Genomic DNA, 26,430 nt, shown 5'->3' with positions numbered 1-26,430 from the left:
CTTCTCTGGTTTGAACTCTTTATAATTGGGGAGGGGGTTGTCACGCAGAATGTTTCATGGCTTTCGCTGTTTATAATTAGTTAAAAAATAAAGCTGTTTAATTTGGAATAACGAGGAGGTAGCCTATCCTGCATTGAGCCGGATCACATAGGACTCGCTGTGAGTCACATACCTCACCCAGCGGTGAGGGAGAGTAGGCTGCGGTCCTGTGAAGCGCAGGAAGCGGATTTGCAGCCCAGAGCAGGTGTGGGCTGGCATCTCAAAAGACAGGTTGACCGGTCCCAGCTCACGCAGTCCTGCCTGGGTCAGCCCTGGAACCTCCAGCTGCCAAAGGAGAGAGCGGACGGTCTCGGGACAAGGAGGGGGAGCGCAGCCCCTCCTCCTCCCACCAAGGAAGCCTCGAGGCCTTGGCTGTGGCACCTCCTCCCCCCACCGGGCAGGCTTGTGCCACGGAAACCTGATGGCTCTTTACCTTAAACATGGCAGAAAGTTGAGAGCCACCTTGCATTCGGGGAACAATCCACTCAATAGATTTGGTGGTGGGCTGCAAAATGGCCGTCTGTTCAGGGCTGCTCAACTCCTGAGAAAAGCTATAAAGGAAGACCAGAAGATCCAGCAGAGTCCACAGGCCGGGCATCAGCGAGAGCCTAGCCTTCCCCCCCCCCCAACCACTTAGCCAATGGCCAACTCACCTCAGCGTAGTTTTGGGAACAGGCAGATGGATGTGAAGGTTGACAGCATGGCTACAAAAATTTAGAAGGTTAAGTTGAGAGAAAGAGAGTTAAGTCTCTGTTTCCCCCTCAGAAGACAATGAAGGGCTTCTTACTTTTTGGGAAATAAATCACAGCGAAGCTTGAGATAAATTTGCACCCTGCCAAGGAAAAAAAGATGGGCAAGTGTGATGAGCCCACAACGGGGTGGCATTTTGAAAAGAAGCCTGGCCGACGAGCTGGCTGCCACTCACCGGCCACAGGAGCCGTGCCGAATGGTGGGAAACAGGTGGAAGGGCAGGGCCGCAGGGATGTCATCAGCCAGCTGGTACTGCATCAGAGTCAGCTGCTCAAAAAAGCAATTTTGCAGATGAGGTTTTCTGAGCAGATTTTAAGGACAAATCCACCTAGAGTAATTTAAACGGATCCCAAGGAACGAAAAAGCAAGCATGGTTAAATGACAACTACTTGGAATTTTACCAGTTATCCAGCTCATACGGTATCTCAAACGCTAAAACTACAACTAGTAAACCTTGAGAAAGACCGAACATGAGTTAATGGTGGGTGGCGCCTGCCAGGAGCCTTAATGCAGCCCTGGAAAGTAGCACTGTGTAAAGATACCTGTGGAACCCTGATTTCTACGTGACGGGGAGTACAGGTGGGTCTTAACATTTGCGGATTTATTTGCTGCTGTTCCTGCATTTGCTGTGAGGGATGGCAGAGCACTTGTGTTTGGCCTTGCAGTCTCACGCCAGGGACCTCGGGAGCACAGCAGAGCTTCAGGCCCAGTGGGCCAACAGGACAGGTTTTTGTGGGAGATGTTGACAACCCCAGTGGAGATGGAGACCTGACCATAGGATGTATGAGTCAGAGCACCCCATTCCCGAAAGCCTGTTGCCAGGTAGGGGACGGCTCAGAAGACAGCAAGGCGAAGGGTGAGGAAGGATATCGGTGTCCCCATCTGTAGTTGCCCTTGAGGCACAATCCAGCAAAAGGCCCAGTAGGTACCTCCACCCAGCCTGAGCAGAGATGCTCAGGATCAACTCACTATAGTATCTACTCTTCCAACCATGTGGACCTGTCCCTCCCCTGCCTTTACCTCCCCTTGGCTGGGGCTGACACGGAGAATGCGGCTGCACTCGAATTCATCCAGTTTAACGGAACTGTGGAAGGAACACTCGTCCACGCGGACAGCCGTGCCGTAACCTGGGGACAAAAGAGCAAGTCGAGCCTCCTTCAAGTGAGATGGCTGGTCAGCTGGCCCTCAGCCAGCTGGGGAGGCATGCAAGGAGCAGCAGCAGCAGCAGCAGCAGCAGCGACTGGAGAGCAGCAGCCGGCCCACCGGGAGGGAGATCAGCAGGGAGGCTCCGACCAGAGAGCCTCTTTTGGCAGTTTCATTTCACGGAGGTGAGATGCTGCTGCTGCTGCTGCTGCCGCCTTGGGAACATTCAGTTTCCCCTGAAAGAGCCAAGACCCTTCAGGGCTAAGAGTCACTCTGATGCTGGTGGGGCAACAGCTCCACCCAGTGTGTCGTCACAATCCGGCCACAACCAAGGGGGCTACACACCTCGAAGCTCCGCCTTGCCCACGCAGAACTCCTCCGCCAGGCCAATCCGCATTTCTGCAAGAGAAACGGCGGCCCAATGGACTCCCCCCTGGCACCTCGTCCTTCTGCCCAGCCCCTGCTCGCCACATGGCATCTCTAGGGACCTTTTGTGCAGGGCCCCAACCTGGGCAAAGTGGGGTGGGTGCTGGCTTTCCCATGGGATGGGGGTCTGGGTCTCGGGGTCTGCGTCCTGTGATTTGCCCCCCCCCTTTAAAACCAATACCTAGGAGATACTCACTCTTTAGACAAGCTGGGGTTTTTTTTCCTATTTACTCTCACAAGTTGTGAAATAACAAACTCCCTGCTCTAAGCCCAGTTAGATAATTATTCCCCTCTTTTCTCTTTTGACTCTGTTATTGAAAGTACTAGATTTTCATTAATAAGTCCTAATTGTAATTATCCTGGCGTCTTTTCCCTTTGTACGCCCTCTTCGATATCCCATCCCCAAAGTCTAAATTGGGGAATCCGGTCCTCCCTTCAGCAGTTAGAGCTGGACCACACAGCAGCCAAAGCAACTAGGATTTCCCTGTTTTCCGCTGGGCCTCCAGGAAGCAGCAGATACACACGAGCGGCCTCCACCCACCAGAGCAGCCGGGAAAGAAGCTCTTGAGACGTATCTCCCCTTGGATGTCCGTTTTCATGGGAGTGCCCTAGGAAAGGAAAAGGGCAGCCCCTCAACCTCTCCATCCTGAAAAGGAGCTGGAATTTTAAAGGAAACCAGCTTCTCTCTGGCACTTTCTGACTCACGTTGGCAGCGATGATGACTGTGAGTCGTTCTACCACATCCAGGAAAACTTCAGGCTGTGAAACCTGGGGGCAGAGAAAGGCACCGTCCCACTCTCTAAACCAGGGCAGCCACCCTCTGGCTTTTAGGGACCCAAGGCCAGGCTGCCGCCGCCGCCCCCACTTCCAGGGGACTCGCTGCTCTGCCCACACGAGGCAAATGGGGAAGCCACCGTCGCCAAACTTGCTGCTCAAAGATGTGGCAACCCAACAGTGGCTGAATCCATTTCTGGGACCTCGGCCGAGATGATTTTGGGTGGTGAGCTCTAAGCTGACCGCATAGATCGTGAAGAGGTCTGGTGATGGAGTAATCCTTTTCTGAAGAACTTCTGATTTTGTGAAACATTTATAGGGCAAGGGCCGCATTTGGCATTGTTGAGACATCCGAGATGAGGCAAAGATGTCTTCAAATTAGGAGGGTTAGGACAGTTTTAAAATAAATAAGTTCATTTTTCACCATTTTATGGGCCTTTTGGAGACTTGGCTTCATCTCCCCCTCTCCCACCCCAACTTGACACCACCCATCAGGCAGCCTGGCTCTGGCCTCGTTCAGCCAATCCCTTTGGAGGCTTCGGGGGACTGACCAGAGTGGGAACTGGAGGACCTTACCTGCTCTCCCCGCAGCGACAGGATTGGACGAGCAGCTGCACAACTGGGGGCCACTTTGCTCTGTTGCGTATCTGCTCCAAACTGCAACCACATAACAGTAGAAATACGTGTGGTCGTAAGACAGAAAAGATATTAAGAATGGGGGTACAAATAGTACCTAAAGTTGATGGGGCCAAGTATATCAAGTTTATGATGGGACTTTCCTTGATTGTGATCGTATAATGTAAAACGAATCTTGTTTCCCTAAAAGTACCATGAAAGGAACTGGAAAAACAGTACCGTATACCGTACACTCGGCATCTCGGAGAGGGGCTCCTGGAAAGAGTGGCAACTGTCTTTAAATGTTTTCCACTTGAGAATAATCTTCCTCGCTGTAGAACGATTAAATGATTTGGAGATGGCCTTGTAACCCTTCTCTGATCGGCAGCAAGAATTGCTTTTCTGAGATGACTGCTGAGGTCTTTCCTCTCTACGGCACTGTGTTAACGCAGGCCTCACTGCTGGAGACCAGCAAACTCTTTTAAAACATTGGTTTTTACAGCGATACTCCCACTAGCTGATCCAGGGGCCTTGATCAGCAGCTACTTAACCTCTCTATGGAAGCAGTGAGGGTGTACTTAGTTTTTTACACAAGGATTTTCCATTTTCGCTTTTTTTTTAAAAAAAATGATGGCATCACATAATCCATCATTGATCTGGGGCTGTATTTCCCTACTTTTAAAAAACTACTTAAGACCAGATGATTTTTACTATGTACCAATACGTAAACAATAGTGCTCAAAGAGGGTTCCCAACCACCTAGCCGGATTAGAAGTGAAACATCTTCAAAGAAAAAGTCCTGTTGCCTCCTGAAAAAGCACGTCTGGAAGAACCCTGACCTGGATACTATGCACTTTGGACTGAACACCCCCCAAAGATTTGCTCCCCTGGACGTCCGGAGGGCCCCCAGCGCCCACTCACCAAGCCCACCGTACTGAGGTCAAAGAGGCTGAAGGGCTGGCTGAGCACCGGGTCCATCTGGATGGAGCTCTTCAGGACCTCCGGGGCGGTGCTCTGCACGTAGCCGTCATCCTAGAAGGGGGGGGAGAGGGCTCAGCCACGCACGGCGCCCTCCCGTCTCCCCCCCCCCACCAGCAACCCACCAGCAGCTCGTCCAGCACTTCGGAGATGAGGGCGAAGTTCAGCCCGACGGTCTTCTCGTCCAGGCGGCCGCAGTAGTCCCGCAGCAGCGCCGCCAGCCTGCAAGGGCCGCAGAGGGACTCAGCCGCCGCCCCCCCCGCCCGTTCGTCCGCCCCCCGCCCCCCCCCCCGGCGCCTACCTGCCCAGGAACTCCACGGCCGCGAAGGGGGAGGCGTCGGGGCGGAGGGTGCCCACCAGGTAGAGCCCCGCGTGGCGCACGTGGGCGAAGTGGAGCCCCGGCCCGGCCTCCTGCGGGGCGAGACGGGCGGGGTCAGCGGGGTAGGGGGCGCGTGGGGGCGGAGGGACCCCGGCCCCGCCCGCCCCCCCCTACCATGAAGACCGGCGCCTGGTCGGCAGGCAGCGCCGCGATCCTCCGCGCGAAGGTCTCCACCAGGTCGGCGCTCCCGTCGCCGCGGACTGCAGGAAGCCGGTTAAGGAGCGCGCGGGGCAGCCGGGTCCAGCCCCCTCCCCGCCCCCCCCCCTCCATTCCCCGCGGGATACGGTCCTTGTAGAGGAGCCGGTCGCCCTTGGACGAGAGCACGAACAGCTGCGCCAGCATCGTCGCCGCGCACTGCGCACGCGCCCTCTCGCTCGCCCTGTGTCTCTCCCTCTCCCCCCCTGCAGCCCCCCTTCTTCCTCCTTCCGCATCCGGGAAGGGCGGGGCGGGCAGCGGCGATTGGCCGGGCGGGGCGGAGGGGGGCGGGGCGAGCGGCTTTGGCGCCCTTTCCGAGGCGGCGGCGGCGGCGGTGGCGGGAAGGCGGTCGGGCGGCGCGATGGCGGGCAAGGGCCGGGACTACGCGGAGGAGCGCGGTGAGGGGGGAGGCCCGGCGGGAGGGAGGCCCGGCGGGAAGGCGGGCGACGGGCGCGGCTGACCGCTTCTCCCCGCTTTCCCCGCAGAGAGGGCCCAGGCGTTCCTGGAGGGCTTCCGGCGGCAGGGCGGCCCGGGCAAGGCCTTCCCCTACCGGGAGCAGCTGGTGAGCATCGGCGGAGGCGGCGGGGGTGGGGGGTGGGGGGGGGTGCCTGGCCGTCCGCCCGCCCGCGCCCCCCTGACGCCGCCCTTCCCTCCCTCCGGGCCGGGTCCCCGCAGGAGCGGCTGGCGCACCGCGAGCAGGCGGCCCTCTACGTGGACCTGGACGACGTGGCCGAGGAGGACCCGTCGCTGCTGGACGCCGCCTGCGAGAACGCCAAGCGCTACCAGCGCCTCTTCGCCGACGCCGTCTGGGAGCTCCTGCCGCGCTTCCGCAGCCGCCAGGTCAGCCCCGGGGGGGGGCAGGGGAGGGAGGGGAGGGGTCCGGCCTCGATGGCGCCCCCCCCGCGCTCAACCACTCCTTCCGCAGGTGGCGCCGCGGGACGGGCTGGACGTCTACCTGGAGCACCGGCTGCTGATGGAGGGCCGGGCGCGGGAAGACCCCGGGCAGGCCCGCGACCCGCAGAACCGCTTCCCGGCGGAGCTGCTGCGCCGGTTGTGAGTGGCGGCCGCTTCCCCGGGAGGGGAGGGGGCAGGTGGGACGGGCACTCCCGCAAAAGTGGGGGGGCGCTTTCTGCCCGGCGCCAGCCACAGCCGCCCCCCTGGTGCTGTGTTTGGTCCCGCAGCGAGCTGTACTTCAAGGCGCCCTCAAGCGCCAAGCCTCGGGTGATCCGGGAGGTGAAGGCGGAGGCCATCGGGAAGCTGGTGACGGTCCGGGGCATCGTCACCCGAGTCTCCGAGGTGAAGCCCCGCATGGTGGTGGCCACCTACAGCTGCGACCAGTGCGGTGCGGAGACCTACCAGCCGGTGAGGAGGAGGCCGGCCGGGCTTCCTGGTGGGATCTCCCGGGGTTCCCTCTGCCTGGCCCTCCTCCTATCTCTTTGCGCTTCCCACCCCCAGATCCAGTCCTCCAGCTTCATGCCTTTACTGATGTGCCCTAGCCGCGAGTGCCAAACCAACCGAGCTGGCGGCCGCCTCTACCTGCAGAGCAGAGGGTCCAAGTTCATTAAATATCAGGAGCTGAAAATACAGGAGCACGTGAGTTTGGGGAGGTTGGATAATCGGTTATCTGGTCGGGTGGTTTTCTGGGCTGCTCTTGGCTTTTCATTTACTGCGATGGCAACGGAAAAGGTAACCTAACCGACATTGATGGGAGATGTAGTTGTTCCTAGCGTTTGTCTCACTCCTTGCACCTTGTTTGCAGCAGTTGGTGCATCAAAGCTGTCTGTTGCCAGATGCAGTGTAAGGGGGGTGTCCCATCAGCCAACTTGTTGCAAAGCCTTATGCTGATTTAACCAATCGGTTTCTTTAGCTAAAAATCACCGATTTATTTTCATTTTATCAATGCATACATACATCCTATTCTCTTACATGGAACCTTTTGGTGCTCCCAGATATCCTGGAATTTCCTAAAATGGTAGTGAAACAGGGTGGAAAAAAATAAAGGACTTTCGGGGACACGGGCCTTATGTTATACATATATATATAGTTTGGCGGGTCAAATCCCAAGTGCCGCGTAATAGAGTGAGCACCTGTTACTCGTCCCAGCTTCTGCCAACCTAGCAGTTCGAAAGCACGTAAAAAATGCAAGTAGAAAAATAGGGACCGCTCCGGTGGGAAGGTAACAGCGCTCCATGCGCCTTTGGCGTCTAGTCATCCCGGCCACATGACCACGGAGACGTCCCCGGACAAGCGCTGGCTCTTCGGCTTTGAAACGGAGATGAGCACCGGCCCCTAGAGTCGGAAACGACTAGCACGCGTGTGCGGGGGAACCTTTACCTTTATATATATATGTTCAGTGTTACATATCACCTTCCTTTCTAACTCATTTTTCTAGCCATTGTTAAAAATTGTCCCATGTTCTAAAGTACACTGAGTTTTCTTTCTCTTTTATCTTTAATGTCAATCTGTCCATTTCCGCACAATCTAAAATTTTCTTAATTAGTTCTTCCATTGGGAAGTTTTCATTTTTCCAATATTGGGAAAATACAATTCTTGCTGCAGTTAATACATGTAAAATTAAATATATATCATCTTTCTCATAGTTTCCTCCTATTACGCCTAACAAACAATTCTGGCTTAAAACCTATATGGTTTTTAGTCATTTTTTCCAACCATATGTGTATTTTTGACCAAAATCTTTTAGCTTTAGGGCAGGGGTCCTCAACCTTGGCAACTTTAAGACTTGTGGACTTCAACTCCCAGAATTCCTCAGCCAACTTGGCTGAGGAATTCTGGGAGTTGAAGTCCACAAGTCTTAAAGTTGCCAAGGTTGAGGACCCCTGCTTTAGGGCACGTCCACCAGATATAATAATAAGTACCTGGGTTTTGTTGCATTTTTAAACATTATCGCTAATCTTGCCGGTGTTAAATACCATCTGTAAAACATTTTGTATAAGTTTTCTTTATAAGTCACCGCTTTCATTAATTTAGCGTTTCTTTCCCATAAACTTTGCTAGTTTTCTAATTCTATATTATGTCCAAAGTTCTTTGCCCATATTATCATTGCTTTTTTTACTTGTTCCTCTTCCATCTTTAAGCTTAGCAAATAGTTATAGTTTTCTAATTTTTCATCTATTTTCAACAGTATCAGGTCAAATTCTGTCCTTTATAAAATCCCGGTGTTTTAGCATCTTTTTCATATCTCATTTGAATTTGCAAGAATAGCCACCGTGATAAATCAATACCTTGTTCTTGTAAATTTTGTCTTTCAGTTTCCGTTCATTGTCCAAAATGTCTTTATAGGTCACAACTTTCTTGTGGTTAATTAAATTTGGGTATGCAAGTGCTTCCATTGTTGAAAGCCATCCAGGTATTTTAACATAGATTTTTGATTTTATTTTTTCCCATTCTAGAAGCGCGCTCCTTATAAAATGGTTTTGAAAGTATCCGTGTGTTTTATTCTTCCCATACCACAGAAAGGCACGGCATCCAAGTAGTAGGTCCTGCCCCCTCTAGGGGGCCTTATGTTTTTTGCGGGGTTGCCTTTGTTGCTTGCAGAGTGACCAGGTGCCAGTGGGGAACTTGCCGCGCTCCATCAGCGTCAGTGTGCAAGGCGAGAACACGCGTCTCGTGCAGCCAGGCGACCACGTCAGCATCACCGGCATCTTTCTCCCTGTGCGGCAGACTGGCTTCCGGCAGCTCTTGCAGGTGGGGAGTTCGGCTGGGGGTGGGGGCAGGGCGGGGGGTCCGGGCCCCTCTGAGCGAGCTGAGTGTGTGGCTTGCTGTGCCCCAGGGCCTTCTCTCCGACACGTACCTGGAGGCCCACCACATCACTTGCCTGAGCAAGAGCGAGCAGGAGTTGGGAGAAGCAGAACTCACTGAAGAAGAATTGCGGCAGATTACAGGTGGGGTGTTTTTCTTTTCCTCTTTGCTCCCCCTGAGGAAAGAAGCTGCGTGGCTGTCGCTTCTGTAGTTCAAACCGCACAAAGTGATTTGACGATGGTCTTTTTTATGCTTGTTAGTTGTACATTCTTCCTTTTGGGACTACGCACACCTACGCTTTTCTGTCACAGTGTCAACTAACCTGGTGAGATTGGTTGGGCTGAGAGAGCCGGACTGGCCCACGGTCACCCAGCCGCTCGCTGTTGTGGCTGACGGTGGACTTGAACCCGGGTCTCCCTGGTCATCGCCTAACAGCTAGCCTGGCCCAAAACCCAGCTGTGCTGCACAGCGCCTGAGGGAACCTTGTTCCTCTTTCACCTGCGTTTTTGTCTCCTGGACTCTTCTGTTGCCTGCTTGGCCATACAGGTAGTCCTCAGCTTATGACCGCAACTGAGCCCAAAGTTTCTGTTGCTAAGCGACACAGCTGTTAAGTGAGTTTTGCCCCATTCTGCAACCTTTTTGACACAGTTGTTAAGTGAGTCACTGTCATTAAGTTAGTAAAACGGTTGTAAAATTAATCTGGCTTCCCCGTTGACTTTGCTGGTCAGAAAGTGGCAAAAGGGGATCGCGCGACCCCAGGCATGCTGCTACGGTCGTGTCCCTTTTTGCGGTGGCGTTGTAACTTTGCTTGTAAATAGAGCACCACCTGTATGACGAAAGCTGGACTTTAAAAGTTGCTCAGAGGGCAGGCCGTGCATTTGGCGGCTGGGGCCTGTCCATTGACCTTGCATGAGTCGCACTGCTAGAAACAGTGTTGGTCACGTCCTGAAGGCTTTCGGCCCCTCCTTCGGACCGGGAGCTATGTTTAACAGCTGCTTTGTGAGCTTCTGGGGTGTTTGCCTTCCCAGGCTGGAGACTGGGACCCTCATTGCTCCTGCCGAGCTGTTTGCAAAGAGGTTGAGACTTTGGAAAAACTTCAGAAAAGAGCAGCTAAGATGATCAAAGGCCTGGAGACTAAAACATATAAACAGCTGCAGGATTTGGGTTTGGCTAGTCCGGAGAAAAGAAGAAATAGGGGTGATATGAGAGCAGTATTCCAGCATTTGAGGTGGTGCCGTAAGGAAGAGGGAGTCAGCCTATTCTCCAAAGCACCCGAAGGCAGGACAAGAAGCAACAGATGGAAACTAATCAGGGAGAGAAGCAGCCTGGAACTAAGGAGAAACTTCCTGATAGAACAATTAATCAGTGGAACAGTTTGCCTTCAGAAATTGTGAGCTCTCCATCACTGGAGGTCGTCAAAAAGAGACTGGACAGTCACTTGTCTGAAATGTTATAGGTTCTGCTTCAGCAGGGGGCTGGACTAGAAGACCTCCAAGGTCCCTTCCAGCTCTATTCTAAGGCCGATCCTCTAGAAGGGGAATGAGCTGTCCGTCTGTCTGCTTTCTGCGTCAGCGGCCATGTGCACCGCCACACACGGCCTTCTGCTTCTTGCAGAGGAGGATTTTTATGACAAGCTGGCCGGCTCCATCGCCCCCGAGATCTACGGCCACGAGGATGTGAAAAAGGCCCTGCTGCTGCTGCTGGTGGGCGGCGTGGATCAGAGTCCACGGGGCATGAAGATCCGGGGTAGGTTCTGTGCCTGGGAAGCCCATCCTGCTTCACTGCCCTCGGGCATCTTCCCTCTCTTCCCCACCCTTGGCAACCTTTAGCTTTGCCAGCAGTGTTAGCATTCCCAAAAGGTGATGGGGGAGGGGCGTCCCCCCTTTTTTCAACCCTTGATCCTTGCAGGGTCCCTCTCTTCTTTCCCTAGGGAACATCAACATTTGCCTCATGGGGGATCCCGGTGTGGCCAAGTCTCAGCTGCTGTCTTACATCACCCGCCTTGCGCCACGCAGTGAGTCTTTCACGAGAGGGAACCTGCTGGCTGATGCCAGGCTTTGCAGAGCTGACCGGCTGGCAGCTGCAGCCCCTGAATGGCTGCCCACTAGTCACAGGCGGACATCAAGAGCCGCTTAGCTTCTGTCGGGGAGGAAGGGCTATTCTTGGGGCCCGGGGAGCTTCTGAAGAAAAATTAACCTGGGTCATCGAGTGCACTTGTGTATCCAGGTGCCTCCAGTGATCAGCTGGGGCCCTTTGGAAGCCCCCAGGGCAGGGGCGGGGGCCTAAAACGAAAGCGACTTCGCCCAGCATCGTGGCTGGAGAGGGAGGAATTGTGGAAACCTTCTCTGCCCCATCCCTGCAGGTCAGTATACCACAGGCCGAGGCTCCTCCGGGGTGGGGCTGACCGCTGCTGTTCTCCGTGACCCGCTGACGGGGGAGCTGACCCTGGAAGGTGGAGCCCTGGTCTTGGCCGACCAGGGGGTCTGCTGCATCGACGAGTTTGATAAGATGCTGGAGTCAGACCGCACCTCTATCCACGAAGTGATGGAGCAGCAAACCCTTTCCATCGCCAAGGCAGGCATCCTGACCACGCTGAACGCCCGCTGTGCCATCCTGGCAGCTGCCAACCCTGCCTATGGGCGATATAACCCCAAACGCAGCTTGGAGCAGAATATCCAGCTGCCTGCAGCGCTGCTCTCTCGCTTCGACTTGCTTTGGCTGATCCAGGACAGGCCTGACCGGGACAACGACCTGCGGTGAGAGAAAGGAGAGAGTTGCTAGCCCCTCTGGCAGCCCTTTCCCCCCCCCCCAAATCCCTCTGATTTGCTAAGAAGGGTTGTGTTTTCCACAGTTTGGCCCAGCACATCACTTACGTACACCAGCACAGCCGGCAACCGCCTTGCCAATTCCAGCCGCTCGACATGGGCCTGATGAGGTGAGCAGGGGAGGAAGCCTTGCTTTCCAGGTGGCCCCAGAGGTTCTTGTGCCCAGATGACTTTTGGGTGGGGGCCGTGAGGGTTAACTGCCTGCCTGCCTACCTGGCACTCCCCAGGTCAGGTTCGTTCCCCTTGGTCCCTCCACAGGCGATACATCGCCACCTGCAAGCAAAAGCAGCCGGCAGTGCCCGAGGCCCTGGCCGATTACATCACGGCAGCCTACGTGGAGATGCGGAAGGAGGCCCGGGCCAGCAAGGACACCACCTATACCTCCGCCCGCACCTTGCTGGGGATCCTGCGCCTGGCCACTGCCCTGGTGAGCAAAGTGGGGAGGAAAAGAGGTCAGGGTGTGTGGAAATGATGTGGGTAGACTGGGTCTCAGAGGGGACCCAATGGTGGAGGCGGGGCTACAGAAAGCAGGTTCTGGGGTGGGGGGGAGCTGCACCCTCTGCAGGGAAAAACAGCGATCCCAAGAATCTGAAGTGAACTGGATGCAAAGGATCTTTCCCCACCAGAGTACGTGATCCGATACTGTGTGAGGATAGTTTGGGGCTAAACCTGGCAGTGGATTATGGATGCTGTAGTTCAAATATATTTGAAAAGCATCGTGTTTCTACTTTTGTTTCAAGTGAATTCTCATTGGCTGCTAATTGGATTCTGTTGGCGTTCAGGTTTTGACTTTTACATGCTTTTATTCTTGGGGAGGGGGGGCGTTTGAGGATTGTACTCTGTACATGCAAAGTCTGAGCTTTTCCATAAATCCTGAAGCCGTTTATGTGATTGCTTTACACCCAAAGGCCCACTGCAAAGGGGATTCGCTTCCTTTCACTTTAAGCTTTAGTGGCTGGGCTTGTGTGTACAGGTAATCCCCGAATTCGTTCGAAGTTAGGTGATGAGCGCCCCCTAGTGCTTATGAGCAAGTCCTGAAATTATGAAGGTTGCCCCACCACAGCAATCGTTTGCCCTTACGAGCGACCGCAGTGGCACTGCAACATTCACCCTGGTTATTCCCTCCCGCCCCGGGTCTCCCCAGGCACCAGGCCTTCAATACTCGCCCTGCGAAGATCGAGATCCTTCACTTTCTTGCTTCTCCAGGCCTTCTGTGCGTTCGCAGAGAATGGAGGCCTAAAGTAACGCAAGATCACGCGAGATCTGCACCCCTCCGGCGGCCTGTTTCTGGGGGGCAGCAGTCTGGGAAAGGCCTCTGGCACCCCGATCCAGCCTCCGGAGGCACGCAGAAGCGTCCCCCAGCCTCAGATCCGGGCGGCAGCAGTAACCGCGGCAGAGAGGAGACGTGGTGGAGCTCAGCCTCCTCGTGATCCCATCCACATCTTCTGGAGTCACAGGATCGAACTCTTCCCAGATAACATCACCAAGACCGCCCATGTCACCACCGTCAGACTCTGCCCAGTCTACCCTTCAGAGGGGGCCTGGCTTCACAAATAAAAGCCTAAAAAATATAAAAATAGCAATACGTACCAAGTGAAATGAGCCAAGGAAAAACAAGGAAAATGAACAAAAAATTAAAAGGCCCAGCGGGAGTGCCTTCAGGGTACGAGCTGCTCCCAGGGCTGTGTGCCCCTCTTCCTGCCTCACATGAGTTGGCAGAGCCACGTCTTCCTACTCCCCCCAAACAGCAGGAGGGGGGGGGCTCACCTCAACTCTGGGGCAAGGGCAGAGAAGGATCTCTTCCCTGGACCCTGCCAGTTTGAAATCCTTTAACCAAAGGGGCCTGTGACATGCCTGACTGGCGGGGTGACTCAATGTGATGGGGGTAAGATGGTTCTTCAGGTAAAGTGGCCACCTGCCACGTAGGATTTTAAAGGACATAACCAACACCTTGATTTGGACCCGGAAGGAGACCAGCATCCAGTAAAGCTGACAGCAAAAGACGCCATTTTTAGGACGCCCCAAATTGCTTGCAGATTGTGCACCAGCCGTAGCTCATGGATACGCCTCAAGGGTAGCTCACAGCACAGCAGTTCACAGTGAACTGGGGCTTCCCAATCCAAATAAGGTTCCTCTTACCTGCAACTGCCGTCTGTTGCTTGAGCAGGACTCAAGTGCAAGGGGACCCTCAGATTACTCACTGAGACACTGGGGTATCCCAAACCCCCAGATACAAAGGGCCCCACCGCTCTTGTCTCGGCATGGTTCAGCTGCTGTCAGTGTGTTGCAGTACGCCTAGCGATGGACTGAAATAAACTAATCCCATCGTGGGACAACGACCAGAGGTTGATCTGAGCCATTAGAGCCATCTTAGAGAAATTGGGCTCTAATCGACAGCGTTCCCATTCCTTCCCTTGCTTAGGCCCGGCTGAGGCGCGTGGACATGGTTGAGAAGGAAGATGTCAATGAAGCAATGCGCCTGATGGAGATGTCTAAAGATTCCCTTTTGGTGGACAGAGAGCAGCCCAGCCGGTGAGGGGGGGGGAGTGCTTTGCTCTCTAAAATTCCTGGCTGTTGCTGGCCATTTCCTGCTTGGGGAAGAGGGGAGACTCAAGAGAACTCATTTCTTCCGCCTTCCACAGGACGCAGCGTCCCTCCGAATTGATTTTTGCAGCCATCCGAGAACTGGTTCCTCCTGGAGGAGCTCACTCCATCCAGCTGACGGAGGCTGAGCAGCACTGCGTGTCGAAGGGCTTCACTCCCACCCAGTTCCAGGCTGCTCTCGGCGAATACGAGGAACTCAACATCTGGCAGGTGAATCAGAAAAAGACCCGTCTCACTTTCATTTGAGCGGCGGTGGCGGCGGCTCTTTTTAGATTGAAGCAATTACTCTCAATAAACACTTTCATGGGTATTATTTCCAATAAATCAACTGTATTTTGGGGAATATCTTTAAGTGGTAGCCTAGGGAAGACAGCTGTTGGGTATGCTTGGAGTGACAGGTGCTAAACCGGTAACTGCACTGTGTTGTAAATACTGTGGAGTCTGAAGTTGGGATCCTGAAAAACGTCCTCGGGGAAGGGTGGGAGGACAAAGCAAAAACTGACACAGACCCGTTGGGGAAATGGCGCACCAAGCGAGGCTGGCTTAGCCCAGCGTGGAAATAGGGTTGCTACAGAAGGGGCTGCTGGGCCTTGATAGTGCATCTCACCGGCCATGCGGTGCAGAGAATATGCCAGGCTCTGTTAAGGGAAGGAACCCTGGCCACCCAGTGGATAAAATGCAGTGCTGCAGGCTGGCTCTGCCGACTGCCTGGAGCTTGATCCTAACCGCCTCAAGGTTTACTCAGCCTTCTATGGTCGGTAAAATGACCGATTGATAGGCTGAATCTGTAAATCCCTTTGAGAGGGCTGTAAAGCACTGAAGCAGTATTAAGTCTAAGTGCTATTGCTATAGAAGTACATCTGGTACTCACGGGAGTAGATTTGGTACCAAGTCTAGGCATGCAAGAGTTTACACTTTTTATACACGACCTTTATAGAGTAAAAGGGAACCTTTTTTTGGGACAGAAGTAGACGTGTTTCCCTCCCCAAGTCTTTATGAAGGGAGACTGTGCTTTCAAGTTAAATAGTGAAATTATCAAATTGGAAAGGGTTAAAAGCCAATTGTCTATGGAGATTCTTAAGTCATCCAGGTCTAGTTATCCCAAAGATGCTTTTTCACGAGGCAACTGCACTTTCTTGCCTGTCTTCAAAGACATTTTGCTTCTCATCTAAGATGAGGATGCAAATGACCAGTTGTCTGCAAAGAGTATAAATCCTTCCATTCCCCACCATCCAATCAGAGCTGAAGAAGTTTCTTGGATGAGGAGTGAAACGCCTTCAAATAAGCCAATCCTGCCTCAGCGCTACTATCCTTGCCAGATAACTGCAGACTCCACCAAGGGCATCCAATGAAGGGCAAGCACGCATGCGTGTGCACGCACACACTCAAGCAATTAGTTCCACTCTTGCACGTAGGAAGATTTTTCTAATATTTAATTGGAATCTACCACAAAGAACACAACTTCCACTTTTACACAAGGGCGAGTTTTTAACCCATTGATCATCACTGCCTCTGAAGCTCTTTCAGCTTCCGATTCCTATTGTTTGGTGGCCTGACTGCAGCCCAGCAGACTAACAAATATTTCCTGCAGTTTTGAAGTCACACTTGTCTTTTTTACAACCCTTTCATGGTGCTGTCTTATTCAGCTTGCTGCTGATGAATTATCCAAAGTTCACAACCCCCCCCCCCCCGAGTGCCATTTCCAAACTGCCTCCCATCCTGTTCCTTGTTCATTGGTTTCTTCCTCGCTGTTAAACTGCACTGGGCACGTAGATGGGATACAAAAGGTGCAAGCCAGAGCATTCTGCTCAATACTATTCCCGGTGCTTTGGGGGGGGGGGGAGGAGACACACACTGAGCTTGACGGGAAGAAATAACAATGGTGATCCTGGAGCACTCCTACGCACATCATCTCATTCAGCACAATCGCTTTATTATAGGGAGCACCAAATCTTAGAAGAAGAGTCCTCGCATGCGGCGCCCAATGCTCTGGCGGTCATAGAGGATGTTGAACTTGTTCACAAACTGGTTCATGGTGTTGCAGGTCTTGGTGATGGTGCCCAGATAGGTCATGAGGCCAACATCATTGCATTGCTGGGCAGGAGACAAAATAGGCATCAGAAAGCAGGGAGAGGTCAGGGCCTGTGCTGCCCACAGCCCTGAAAACCCTGTGGGGGGATTTTGGTGCCATCTGCTGTAGGAAAACCTGGGAATCCTTTTTGCCTCCCTCCTGCGTTCCCCTTGGCTGGCTGCCACAGTTCCACTTCTGCTTCTCCCGCACGTTCCAGTGTGTGCCTGCCTTGAGCACAGCGGCTTTTCTGCATGGAGACCTCCCCTCTTCCCCTGCAACAACTCTATTCTGCCTTTAGTCTGCTGTAAAGTACAGCTCTTCCCCTCTCCTTAGAACTCACATCATAAAAATCTGTCTTGAATTTGTCGGTGCTCAACACAGGTAGGCAGTGGCAAAGGGCATAGGCTTCTCGCAAGATCTCATGGTTGAACGGTACCTCACCTGCACGGAGAGGAAATATATTGGGAGATCAACACTGCCTTTTGAGAGCTGGGGCATCAGGCTTGCCTGTTGCATTTCTACAGCTCTGTCTCACCTGCTTCGGAAGCTTTAACATATTCCAAAATAAGTTTGACACGACTGTGAAGCATCTTTATGGCACTGTGCTGCGCAATGAGGTGCTCGGCGACTATTGAGGAAAAACAAGGACAAGAAGTCAGAGCTCTGCTCCCAATAGAGGTCCCAAGGCAGGAAAGGTCCCAAGGGCTGGAGTGCAGGGAAGAACAACAGTTTGTGTCCACCCCAGGGTACTGGTGGTAAGCTATACCCCTCCCAGCCAAACTCTATCCATATTCAGCAACAGCGACGGGAAGCTCATTCTGGCATTCTCAGCACCCCAACCCTCACCTGTGGAGTTTTCCCCACTGCCTGTTGCTGTCATCCGTGCCACATGATCGACTCCAATGCGCTCAGCCTCCTCTGTGGCCAGCGTGTAGGTCAGCTCAGCAAATAACATCGTGGCCTTGAAACAAAGAGAACTGAGAAGAGTTCCAGACGACACAAAAGCCGACGTACAGTCAGGCTGCGCAAGAACGCCCTCAGGATTCCCCAGCTGGAAAACAGCTCACGATACAGAAGGTGTGAACTGAGGCTTCCCAGAACTCCAGAGTGCCAAGAACACCAAAAGGGACGGGCGGCAGAAGTTGCATCGAGTATTACCTCTCCATTGATGATGTCAATCACAGACTCAAAGACACTGACAGGCAGCTAAGGGAAGAGAGTGCACACAGCTCACCGTCAGGCTTAACTCGGAGAAGCAGCCGCTGGAGGGTTCCGATGGGCAGGACAGAGGAGAAAGTACTCACGTCCGTGTGCTTGGTCATGGGGTTCAGCTTGAGGAAGAGGGGGCTTTCAATGATCTCACAAACCTGTGTAGAGAAGGGCACCTCAGGGTCCTGCCCGACACGGAGGGCCAGGGCCCCTCTGCGCCATGGGTTCTCCCTCAGACCCCTCACCTGTTTGTGGACGTGGATGTCGGACTGGTCCGGGGGGCCGCCGGTGGTGTACCAGCCCAAGAACTCCAGATCCTTGAAGACTTGCTTAACTGAGGGGGAGGGAAATGCAGCTCAGTCGGGCCTCCTCCTCCGCCTGCCCACCCACCCGCCCGCCCAGCTTACACTGCTCCTCCTTGGTGTAGTAGTACTCTTTGTCGATCACCACGTTCTCCTCCACGGCGTGCGACAGCAGCTCGAAGGAGTTCATCACCTCGATGTTGCGGCCCTCCTGGCAGCCGATCAGCGCTCCGATCACTGGAGAAAGCCGGCCGTCAGGTGGGGGAACTCCCCCCTCCCCCTCCCAGAGCCCCCCCCTCGCGGTCTCCCCCTCCGGACTTCACTCCCCCCCTAACGGCCTCCCCCTCCCCTCCCCCCACGTGCTCCCCTCCGCCCTCCCCCCCCCCCGCTCACCTTGGACGGGGCGGCCCTCCTGCGACCGCATCCGGATCCAGTGGTCGCTGATGTTGAGGATGACCAGCGGGTGCAGCGCCACCGACACGCTGCCCGTCACGCCCGAGGCCATCACCGCCGGCGCCGCTGGGGGGGGGAGGGGACGAAAGAGGGCGCGCAGTCAGGGGGGAGAGGTCGCCGCGCTCTCCCCCGCCCGCCGGAGCCCGGCCCCCGCCTTACCCGCCGCGTCCACCTCCATGCCAGCCCCGTTGTTGCTGCCGCCGCCGCCGCCGCCGCCGCCGGGAGCCAAAGCAGCAGCCGCCGGCGCCGCCATCTTGGCCGCGGAGCTCCCGCCGAGGCTCCCTAGAGAGGCGCGCGCGCGTGCGGGCGAGGGGCGGGATGAGCGGAAGCGGAAGCGGTGGGCGGGGCCTGCGGGCGAGGGAGATTTGAGCCGCCGGGCGGGGCCTCCTCGCTCCCTCCCTCCCTCCCGCCCCGCATCTCCTCGGCCGCGCGCGCGCCGTCCCTGACACGTGTACGCGCGCTCCTCGCGCTTTCCCAGCTTGCGCGCCTTTGAGGCAGGTGACGGGTCTGCGGGACCTGCGGATGGGCAAAACAAAAGGAGCGCCAGACGGGTCGGGAAGCGCCGCCCCGCCTCGCCCCCTTTCCCGCCCTCCGCTCGAGCAGGAGGACCCGTCCCGTCCGCAGCCTCCTCCTAAAAGGCCTCCGGTGACTTCCGTTCCTCTGGTTGGTTGTCCTCCCCGTCGGGAAGTTTCTCCTTCGTTCCAGGCTGCTTCTCTCCTTGGTCAGCTTCCAACCGCTGTTTCTCCCCCTTCCCTCCGGTGCTTTGGAGAAGAGCTTGACCCTCTCTTCTTCTTTGGGGCAGCCCCGCAGATGCTGGAGTAACTGCTGTCGTGCCACCCCTGTTTCTTCGTTTCTTCAGACCGACCAAGCCCAAGTCCCGCAGCCGTTCTTCGTATGTTTTGCTCTCCGGCCCTCGGATCATCTTAGTGGCTCTTCTCTGAACTTTTTCCAAAGTCTCAACGGTTTTTTTTTGTGATAAGGTGACCAAAATTGTCTGCCGTATTCCAGGTGTGGCCTCACTGGGGTTTTATAAAGTGGCCGCTGCCGTCCAGGGCCACCTTCCTCCTCCCCCGCGAGCCAGGCCTGGGAAGAAGGCTCCCCCCCCCAGGATGCCAGGCAGGCTGGCCAGGGAGAGGGGAGAGCCAGGAAGGGCAGCAGAAGCTTCTCTCACCCTGCAGGAGGAAGTGGGGGCCATGGGGGGGCCTCCTCCTCCCTGGGGACGCTTTAGTCCTCTGCTCATCATTGTCCAGACAGCCATTAATCATTGCTTGAGGACCCTCCCTCCCCCCACCCCTGCTTTTCCCAGTGGGGTCTTTCCATGAATGTGCCGGTCGTTAAGCAGAGCACAAAGTGCCTGGGGGAGGGTTCCCAGAGTCTCCCCCACCCCATGTGCCACTTCCTGCCCTTGCAGAGCCCCATAGGGCTTGGGGCCTCCTCCCCACCCCGGCCCTGCATTACCCTCGGAGAACAGAGCAAGGGCCACGGGGCTGTTGTGGCTGCTGTAACTCTGGGACTCCCTTTTCAGGGGTCAGTCGTAAGTCCGGGTCTGCCTTTAGTCTGCTTTAGTTTGGCCATGGAGGAGTCTCTAAGACTCTCTGCCGGTACCTCACGAGGGGAACCAGGAAGGTTGCGCCTGGGCCAAAGCATCTCAGCCTCTCCAAAGAGCTTCAAACTGATCCCAGGCACAGACTCCAAGACAACCCATCAAAGAATGAGGGAAGGGGAAGGAAGGGTAGCTCGAACATAAAACCTGGAGCAGCAGGAAGCAAACATAGGGCCAGTCGTAAAGGACTGAGATGCCTGTACACTGACACTCAAAAGTATGAGGAACAAACAGATTGATTGATTGAATTTATATACCGCCCTATTCCCGAAGGACTCAGGGCGGTTCACAGGGCAAGTTAAAAACAATACAAAAAGAGAGAATAAAATACAATTAAATTAATACAAGCCCACAAAATTAAGATAACATTAAAATTGAAATTTAAAATTAATTTAATTTAGTTTAATTTAATTTAATTTAATATAATTTAAAATCCCTCAGTCCAGGCCAGACAATTCAAACAACCAAGTTTTTAAGTCCCGGCGAAATGAGCGAAGGTCGGGGGCAGTTCGTTCCAAAGGGCGGGCACACCCACAAAGAACACCCTCCCCCTGGGAATCACCTGCCCATGATGTTCCCATTTACAGTTATTCAAAAAAATTAAAATGTATAAAAGGCTTATGGTATGGAACAAAGTAAGTCAGAGTTTGAAATACAATTATATACTGATGAATATGTAATTGCTAAAATGTAGGTTTGTTGAAGTTTGAAACAGGAATAACAGATTAAAGAATTTATGATAAAGTAGACTAAAATGTTTGGTTATTTGGATGGAATAATGGGAAAATATGTGGTCAAAAGGGCTGAACTTGCCATGGTGTGCTTTAAGAGAACTTTTATAAAATGATATTAGCATGGCATCAGAGAAATTATCTAGAATGTATAAAAGCATTTCAAATATATATTCAAAATGTGAACAAAATTGGATTAAATGCACACTTTGATACAGAGATTTTTTTAAAAAATCAATGTTCAATTAAAGCCAGAACTTTTCCTTTTAGGATTAATGGATAAACAATTAGAAAAAAAGCCATGGAAGAGTACTTCAAAATATGGTTTCTGCATCAAGATTACTATATGCACAGAGATGGAAAGAGTAGGCACTATGCCTTGTGGAGGAGTGACTGGTGAAGTGGACAGATTTTGCTGAAATGATTAAATTGACATTTTTGATTAGAGAAAAGGCATTATTTTTATTGGAGAATGAGTCCAAGTTAGTGAAGGAGTCTGACAAGACTGCATACCTTCTTATTTACTCATTCTATGCATGGAAGGGAAGGGAAGCTGGATTGGAAGATGCATGTGGTTTTAAAATTGGAGGAAGAAATATACTGCACTATGCTGATGACACTTATCTTGATAGTTGAAAATGCAAAGGATATGCAAATCAAAATGCAAAGTCAAAGGGCACAGTAAAAAAATGGGAATAAAATATAAACAAGACCAAATTAATCGTAACAGGTAGAACAACCAGCATTAGAATTGACAACAAAGATACTGAAGTGGTGGACAACTTTGGCTTTTTAGGATGAACCATCAACAGTAAAGGAACAAGCAATCAAGAAATAAGCTGGAGACTAGTATCCGACAGAACAGTTATGAAAGCCTTTGAAAAGATATTCACGGGCTACGAAGATCAAAATCGTGCTAGCCACGATATTTCCTATGACACACTACGGAAGCAAAAGTTGGACTTTAAATAAGCAGGATAGAATTGATGCTTTTGAACTTAGTGTGGGAGAAGACACCTGAGAATGTTGTGGACAGCCAAGAAAGAAGCTGATGGATCATTGAATAAATCGACCCAGAGTTTTCACTCAAGGCACAAATGAACAGACTCAATACATCCAACTTTGGACACATTATGCTAAAACCCGGCTCTCTTGAAAAGGATTTAATGTCGGGAAAGATAGAAATTGCTTCCCTTTAATAAAGATTTGAATTATTATATTGAATTTCTGGTCAACCATAATCAATTTTTTATTTAGCTTCTCCTACAGAGAAACTAGAAGGATTCAAATTGTTCAAAAGAAGCCGACTGAACAAAAGAGGAGATGGAGTAGCATTATATGTAAGAAATCATTACATCTCTACAGAAATCTACAAAACCAAGGATGAAAGCCTCCTTGAATACACATGGGTCAGTATAAAAAGAAAAAAGAATGACATCGCCATGGGTGTGCCTCACCCAGGCCACCCAACCAAGGAGAGGAAATAGATGAACGTCTTGCTAATCAGGGTTAAGGTCTGTAGGAAGCACAACACAGTAGTAATGGGGGACTTTAACTACCCTGACATCAACTGGGAGACAAAACTCTGCACCTAGTGGAAGATCAAACAGATTCCTGACAAATCTAGCAAACAACTTTCTCTCCCAAAAGGTAGAGAAGGGAACTATAGGGCCAGCTGTATTGGACTTGTAATTCTTACAGATGAAAAGATGGTGGGGAGGGTTGAAGTTGTGGGGAAAGTGACCGTGTCATATTCAACATAATCCAGGTGCAAGTAATTGAACAAAATCAAACTAGTGTCTTAGACATCTAACAAACTGATAAGAGTTTAGGAAGGGTTCCATAGATGGCAATCCTAAATTGGGGGGGGGGACTCAAGATGCATGGGAAACTGCAAAATCAGAGTATAAAAGCCCAGATTTAACACAATACCACAGGAAAAAAGACCCCAGACGAAACCAGCATGGTGGCATAAAGAATTCTTTTATAAACAGACAAAGGATAAGTATAAAAAATGGAAAGAGGGACACAACTAAATCAGAATACCAGCAAGTAGCCTGAATCATAAAGGATGGACTCAGGAATGCTATGGCTCAGAATGTCCTTGCAACAAATGCCAGGAATAACGACAGAATAACAGAATTGGAAGGAGGTCTTCTAGTCCAACCCCCTACTCAAGGAGGAGACCCACACAAATGGTTGTCCAATCTCTTAAAAACCTCCAGTGATGGAACATCCACAACTTCTGGAGGGAAGCTGTTCCACTGCTTAATTGTTCTCACTGTCAGGAAATTTCTTCTTAGTTCCAGGTTGCTTCTGTCTTTGATCAGTTTCCATCTGTTGCTTGTCCTGTCAGTCCGCAGAGCGGGAAAGGTTGAGAAATGCTGTTTTAAGGTATTGTTTTTTGGTTGGTTGGATTCTTTTTTCCTTTTGTGCGAAGAATGGGTTAAGCAGTTCTGCTTCCTCCCTGCTGCTTGCCACCTTCTTGCCATTTTCTCCCATTAATAAACCAATCATTTCCTTGACTTTTTTCTTGTTTTCTATGTGTTGAAAGAAGCTTTTAAAATTATTTTAGACATTTGTTGCAAGTCTTAGATCATTCTGAGTGTTGTGACTCAGGGCCAGCCTGTGGGTCCGACAGCCGGCTCCGATGTATCGGATGACTCAGATGAGGGGGAGGAGGGAAACGAACCGGCTGATGATGGTTTGGAGGCTTTGCAGAGCCCTCAGCCGGGGACCTCTTCTCAGCTGCGTGAGCCCGAGAGTGCGGAGGAAGATGACCCACAGCTGGCCCTGTTCAAGGACGCCCGACGCAGGAGGCAGTCGAGCAGGAACAAACAAAGAAAGGCTGCGGGACTCCTCGGGAGGAGGCACAGGGAGACCACGCCCTGAGCTCTCTATAAAAGGAGTGTTTGGGGAGGGGCTGGTTGCTGAAAGCAACTTTTCCGCTTGAGAAGACAAGCTCTAGTGTTTTTGTTAACTGCGTAATAAATCTTGGCAGATGCCTTTTAGCCTTGGACGCTCTCCAGTCTCTTCTTTCTGAATAGGGGTTTGCCTTATTACAAGGCCAGAAGAGGGCTGGTTCAGAACACTGAGCCTTAGTTTTCCTAACTTAATTTTTGCAGGTGAGGGCTAGGTTCTGCCTTAGATAGGTGCCCTTCCTTCTACTTTTTAGACTTGTCCTTTTTGTCCCAGTGGGCCACTTCCTAAGGATGAACCAGCCAGCTGCTGCAGCTGCCAAAAAAACCAAATACGCCTTAGGCTGCATCAAAAGAGGGACAGCATCAAGATCAAAGTTAGAACCACTTTAGCTGTGGTGGTGAAGTTGTTACAATGCAGTATTGCAGGCTAACTCTGCCCACTGCCAGGAATTCGATCCTGACTGGCTCAAAGTTGACTCAGCCTTTCGTCCGTCCGAGGGCAGTAAAATGAGGACCCAGATTGTTGGGGACAAATATGCTCACTCTAAGCTGCTTTGAGAGGGCTGCAAAGCACTGTGAAGCGGTATATAATAATAATGATAATATAAAGTTGGAAGGGACCTTGGAGGTCATCTAGTCCAACCCCCTGCTCAGGCAGGAAACCCTATACCATTTCAGGCAAATGGCTGTCCAGTCTCTTCTTAAAAACCTCCAGTGTTGGAGCATTCACCACCTATGGAGGCAGGTTGTTCCACTGGTTAATTGTTCTAACTGTCAGGAAGTTCCTCCTTAGTTCTAGGTTGCTTCTCTCCTTGACTAGTTTCCATCCGTTGCTTCTTGTCCTGCTTTCAGGTGCTTTGGAGAATAGCTTGCCTCCCTCTTCTTTGTGGTAGCCCCTGAGATATTGGAACACTGCTATCATGTCACCCCTCACCCTTCTCTTCATTAAACTACACATACCCAATTCCAGCAACCGTTCCCTGTATGTTTTAGCCTCCAGCCCCCTAATCATCTTGGTTGCTCTTCTCTGTACCCTTTCTAGAGTCTCGACATCTTTTTTACATCGTGGTGACCAAAACGATGCAGTATTCCAGGTGTGGCCTTACCAAAGCATTGTAAAGTGGTATTAGTACTTCACTTGATCTTGATTCTATCCCTCTGTTAATGCAGCCTAGCACTGTGTTGGCTTTTTTGGCAGCTGCAGCACACGGCTGGCTCATATTGAAGTGATTGTCTACTAAGACTCCGAGTTCCCTCTCACAGTTACTACTATTGAGCAAGGTACCACCTATACTATACCTATGCATTTGATTTTTCCTGCCTAAATGTAGAACCTTACTTTTTTCACCATTGAATTTCATTTTGTTAGATAGTGCCCAGTGTTCGAGTCTGTCCAGATCCTTCTGTATCTTAAGCCTATCTTCTGGAGTATTGGCTATTCCTGCCAGCTTGGTGTCGTCTGCAAATTTGATGAGTTCCCCATCTATCCCCTCATCCAAATCATTAATGAAGATATTGAAGAGCACTGGGCCCAGAACAGAGCCCTGGGGCACCCCACTACACACTTCCTTCCATGTAGATGAGGTTCCATTGAGGACCACACGCTGAGTACGGCCTGTCAGCCAGCTACGAATCCATCTGGTGGTAATGCTATCTAACCCACATTTTTCTATCTTATCAAGTAGTAGGTTGTGATCTACTTTATCAAATGCCTTACTGAAGTCCAAGTAAATTATATCTACAGCATTCCTCTGGTCCACTAATTTTGTCACTTGGTCAAAGAATGTAATAAGATTTGTCTGGCATGATCTGTTTTTGACAAACCCATGTTGACTTTTAGTGATGACTTTGTTTGCATCAAGGTGTTCGCTGATTTGTTGTTTGATTGTTTAAGTGCTATTGCTAGTTATACTGCACTGGTGAGACCAAACTCCAGTTTTGGTCACCGTGATACAAAAAAGATGCTGAAATCCCTAGAAAGAGTGCAAAGGTGATCAGGGCTCTGGAGGCTAAACCATATGATGAACAGTTGAGGGGAGTAGGCATGTTTAGTCTAAAAGAAAAGGACCAGGGGTGACTGTTGGAATAACCATGATCTCTGTTCCTATACATGAAGCTGGCTAGTACTTTTCTACTGTGGAAAGTCTTCAGTGAATCATGAATAAGGAAGTAAACAAAGAAACCTAGGAGAGATGTCATTGGCTACAGCCATATAAGGGCATAATTACAGAATCTTTCACACCATTGGCTATTCCATATAAGGCAAATTCTGACGCCTCCTGCAGGTGATTGATCATTACTGTATTTGAATCTACTATTAACACCAATGTCTCCTTTCAGGATAGGTTTAGAAGAACACGTGTGTACTCAAATCATGCAGGATTGGCACGATGTAACTGTTTAATCATGATTGGTTGATTTGAACAATAAATAAACAAGATCCACCGCTCCTCGTGGTTCGGTGTTCATCCCAGGAGCAGCGGAGCCCTTACCCCGAGAGATCTCTGTGTCCTTCTTTCATGGGCGCCAACCCTGGGCAGGAGCAGCCCCTGCCCAGTTTCACCAGCAGCTAATTATTCTCAACCTGGCTGCTCACAAGCAGCAGGTTCCCAGCAGGTGACATGATAGCAGTCTTCCAGTAGTTGAGGGACTG

At 51.9% G+C, this 26,430-nt stretch overlaps 3 protein-coding genes across 4 annotated transcripts; 1 reads left to right on the top strand and 2 right to left on the bottom strand.

Annotated features, from left to right (window-relative positions):
• Positions 1–76: 76 nt before the first annotated feature.
• Positions 77–5,496, bottom strand: AP4M1 (adaptor related protein complex 4 subunit mu 1). 2 transcript variants are annotated; one of them, XM_081324286.1, is made up of 15 exons: positions 5,389–5,496; positions 5,219–5,304; positions 5,027–5,136; positions 4,851–4,947; positions 4,669–4,779; positions 3,709–3,789; positions 3,064–3,126; positions 2,900–2,966; positions 2,278–2,331; positions 1,810–1,916; positions 965–1,056; positions 827–871; positions 693–743; positions 473–590; positions 77–324 (listed from the first exon to the last, which is right to left on the bottom strand). In XM_081324286.1, the coding sequence occupies exons 1-15, from the start codon at positions 5,444–5,446 to the stop codon at positions 124–126; spliced, it is 1,341 nt and encodes a 446-aa protein (XP_081180412.1). In that variant the 5' UTR covers positions 5,447–5,496; the 3' UTR covers positions 77–123. The 2 variants fall into 2 exon arrangements, with proteins under 2 accessions (XP_081180412.1, XP_081180411.1); XM_081324285.1 differs by having other exon boundaries at positions 5,219–5,461.
• An 87-nt stretch (positions 5,497–5,583) lies between these two features.
• On the top strand, positions 5,584–14,800 carry MCM7 (minichromosome maintenance complex component 7). The gene is made up of 15 exons (XM_081324284.1): positions 5,584–5,697; positions 5,785–5,861; positions 5,975–6,139; positions 6,225–6,352; positions 6,481–6,661; positions 6,755–6,892; positions 8,855–9,004; positions 9,090–9,201; positions 10,673–10,804; positions 10,989–11,072; positions 11,421–11,814; positions 11,910–11,993; positions 12,142–12,310; positions 14,306–14,415; positions 14,526–14,800. The coding sequence occupies exons 1-15, from the start codon at positions 5,661–5,663 to the stop codon at positions 14,731–14,733; spliced, it is 2,169 nt and encodes a 722-aa protein (XP_081180410.1). The 5' UTR covers positions 5,584–5,660; the 3' UTR covers positions 14,734–14,800.
• Positions 14,801–15,903: 1,103 nt separating this feature from the next.
• On the bottom strand, positions 15,904–18,864 carry COPS6 (COP9 signalosome subunit 6). The gene is made up of 10 exons (XM_081322125.1): positions 18,682–18,864; positions 18,463–18,588; positions 18,175–18,306; positions 18,013–18,101; positions 17,863–17,925; positions 17,717–17,764; positions 17,405–17,519; positions 17,094–17,186; positions 16,899–16,999; positions 15,904–16,581 (listed from the first exon to the last, which is right to left on the bottom strand). The coding sequence occupies exons 1-10, from the start codon at positions 18,773–18,775 to the stop codon at positions 16,441–16,443; spliced, it is 1,002 nt and encodes a 333-aa protein (XP_081178251.1). The 5' UTR covers positions 18,776–18,864; the 3' UTR covers positions 15,904–16,440.
• Between the last annotated feature and the right edge of the window lie 7,566 nt (positions 18,865–26,430).

This window comes from Vipera berus (genome assembly GCF_964194415.1).
Source record: "Vipera berus genome assembly, chromosome: 3".
In the NCBI taxonomy this organism is placed as follows: Eukaryota; Metazoa; Chordata; class Lepidosauria; order Squamata; family Viperidae; genus Vipera; species Vipera berus.
This window is presented reverse-complemented; position numbering and strand designations above follow the sequence as displayed.